Source organism: Rhagoletis pomonella, unplaced genomic scaffold, assembly GCF_013731165.1.
Source record: "Rhagoletis pomonella isolate Grant_MI unplaced genomic scaffold, Rhpom_1.0 Rhpom_scaffold_00001, whole genome shotgun sequence".
NCBI classification, from domain to species: Eukaryota; Metazoa; Arthropoda; class Insecta; order Diptera; family Tephritidae; genus Rhagoletis; species Rhagoletis pomonella.
This window is the reverse complement of record NW_023458555.1, coordinates 59,414,978-59,417,806: the sequence shown is the minus strand read 5'-3', so window position 1 is coordinate 59,417,806 and position 2,829 is coordinate 59,414,978. Positions and strand designations below refer to the sequence as shown.

The following is a 2,829-nucleotide window of genomic DNA, read 5'->3' as shown; positions in this document are numbered from 1 at the left end:
TGAATAATTTGCCTTTTTCCATAAAAAAAATCTGGAATGATTAATTAATTTCTCAGAAACTGTCAGGGCTATCCAAAAGTGATGTATATACGGTTTATGAAGAATTTTATTCGCTTTCATTTGCTCGTAAGATATACCTGATTAAGTGGAACCACCCTTCTTTTAAGCTCAATAACGGTAAATTGCAAATATCCTGCAATTGTATCCATACAAAAAAAGCGTGTGTAACACCGTACACATGAGTGAAACTTCTTAAAAAAGGTGTGAGTACCAGGTACCTACTCACGAAATTGGATTTGTGAACATATGTTTACGGTTCGGCAAACAATAAGGCGATTGAGTTACATACATAGGTTTGGTTAGGAATCAAACAATAATTTCATTTCATCTTACTAATTTTCCGATATATGGTCGTTACGTTTATGGCCTTCTTTAAGAAACATCGGGCGAAAATTTCAACTGCTCCTGTAACACTACCTTATATAAGTTGGCCTTGCTATCATCCTCACATATGTTCATCAGAGTATACCAACGAAGGACAAGTTAATACAAGGAGATGACGAGATCATAAAACTACTCTAGAAAATTACGCGCACAATAGTTGCATTCCAGATGCTCACGATATTCACGATATTCACGATTTGCAGTTTTTTTTTTGCAGGAAAGCGTTCCGGGTGTCAAAAAACCTGCAAGTCAAACCACTTTTGTGAGAGTAACTTGCTCTCTTAATCAGTCAGAAGTTGCACGTTTTAGTCCGAAGTTTTTCTTCCTGCAAGTTCATGAAAAGTGTCAAACGATAGGCAGGGTGGCATTTGTAAACAAAAACAGATAGCAAAGAACATTAAGCGCCACGGAGATAATGAAATAAATACGTCAAGCATTACATACATATGTGTGCGATTGGCTCGTGTCTCGCCCGCAAACGTTCAAATAAACGCGTTAATTCAACAAACAATTTCTTTTTCTTGTCCGCGCACTTGCTCACCACGACGATCAGAAGGCAAGTGCGCTTGTTTTTTGTCAAGCAAAACGCGAGACGGTTGATAAAGATATTTGATCGTTTCCATGGCGCTTAACATTAAAGAAAAGGAAGTAGTTACAGGAAAAGTGGTTTTTCGCGTTCCAGGTGACTTTTATTTTTTCTCTCTTGCTTCTCTTTTTCAAGAGAGTAATATTGTTATTTGACAGTTTTACAGGTTTTTACACGAAGTTATCTGGAACGCAACTAATGACAAACATGAACAAATGTACAACAAACCCATAATTCTTGACAGTCAGAGCGTGTGTGAATCGGTAGCAAAGTGCTATGGGGAAAGCTGGTGAATTGTATTTTTACTATGGTGAGACAATTTTACCAATTTGCTGTGTGAAATGAAATCTTTTATCACAGCAGTAAAATTTTGACAACCGCTGAAAATTGGCGCCGAATAAACTATTATAAATCAAAGGAAAATGAATATTTTAAGAAAATATTTATCATTATTGATTGCAATTCTTTTTGAAATCAGGTCACTGCAATTAATGGACGTTTTAATTTTGGCATTAAAAAAGAAAAGACAACGCCAGGTAAAAGTGCTTGCATTGGTGCCTTTTTCTATGTCCTCACTTTTTATTTTTAAGGCTATTTTATATATGCAACCTGCAGTTTATTCCAAAACCATGAATGCCATAATGAATGGGGATAACAAAATAACAAAAATGCATCTCAGGTTGTCGGCTAGTTCGTTCAGAAAAATTGTGGTGCATATTCCTAAAAAAACATCACGGATAGTCTGTGGATTACGAAGTGATGTGCTTTTTATATTGGAATGCATGCGGATGCAGCTATAGGGTGGTAGCCGAGTTTTTGGGTTTGAGTCGCTACACAGCTTGCAGCATTATTAAAAAAATGTTGGATAAAGTAATTTCAATGCGCCACTTAATAAACCATGGCACTTCGGAAGACCACGAGAGAATCGCTGCTAAATTTTGCCAAAAAACTAAGTCTACTGCTTTTACAAATTTTATTGGCGCTATTGACGGAACGCATATTCGGATAAAATGCCCCATAAATAAACATGATGAATATATAAATCACAAAAAATTGTATTCTATTCAGGCTCAAGCAGTTGTATATAGTGAATATAGATTTACAGACGTGTTCATTGGTTATCCAGGCTCCGTTCATGATACAAGGGTATTTGTCAACAGTCCTTTGTACGCTAAGAAGGACTATCCGCCTCAAGGTTGGCTTTTATTTGGTGATAAAGGCTACCCGTGTCAACTATATCCGGTGGTAGTAATCACACCAATTAAAGAGCCCTTAACGGCAAATCAGGCTAGATTTAACACTGCTCATAGTAAAGGACGTATAATTGTAGAATCTGCATTTGGAATTTTAAAAAATCGGTGGAGAAATATTTTTAATAGAGAGCTGGAGCTAAAAATTGAAAACTGTATAAAAACTGCATTTGCTGCATTTATACTGCATAATATTTGCATACTCCAGGACGATTTTGAGCCATCTTTCGGAGAAGAAAATCACCTTTCAGATTCAGAACCGCCAGAATCTGAAGGTCTATTAATAGACTCTGCAGAGGGTACAAGAATGGGAGAAAGAATTGTTTACGAATTTTTGCAAAACCAAGAACCAGATGTTTAATAAAAACCAGCTTCCAATAAATCACTTGCTATAACACAATAGGACAATTCATGGAAACGCGTAAATGCCTCGTAAACTTACTTCATTTTGTATGGAAAATCGGTTTATTTACGAGGTTTACGCGGTTACGAGGCATTTACGCGTTTCCATGAATTATCCTATATTTACATATACTCTGACAAATTTTA

General features: G+C 36.2%; 1 protein-coding gene across 1 annotated transcript; it reads left to right on the top strand.

Annotated features, from left to right (window-relative positions):
- Positions 1 to 525: 525 nt before the first annotated feature.
- Positions 526 to 2,767, top strand: LOC118751727 (putative nuclease HARBI1). The gene is made up of 2 exons (XM_036486542.1): positions 526 to 1,566; positions 1,621 to 2,767. Exon 2 carries the CDS (start codon positions 1,790 to 1,792, stop codon positions 2,639 to 2,641), a length of 852 nt encoding a protein of 283 aa, XP_036342435.1. The 5' UTR covers positions 526 to 1,566; positions 1,621 to 1,789; the 3' UTR covers positions 2,642 to 2,767.
- The last annotated feature ends 62 nt before the right edge of the window (positions 2,768 to 2,829 follow it).

Excerpts from the sequence above, each read along its gene's own strand:
- LOC118751727 (XM_036486542.1), top strand. The coding sequence starts at position 1,790 with ATGTGCTTTTTATATTGGAATGCATGCGGATGCAGCTATAGGGTGGTA.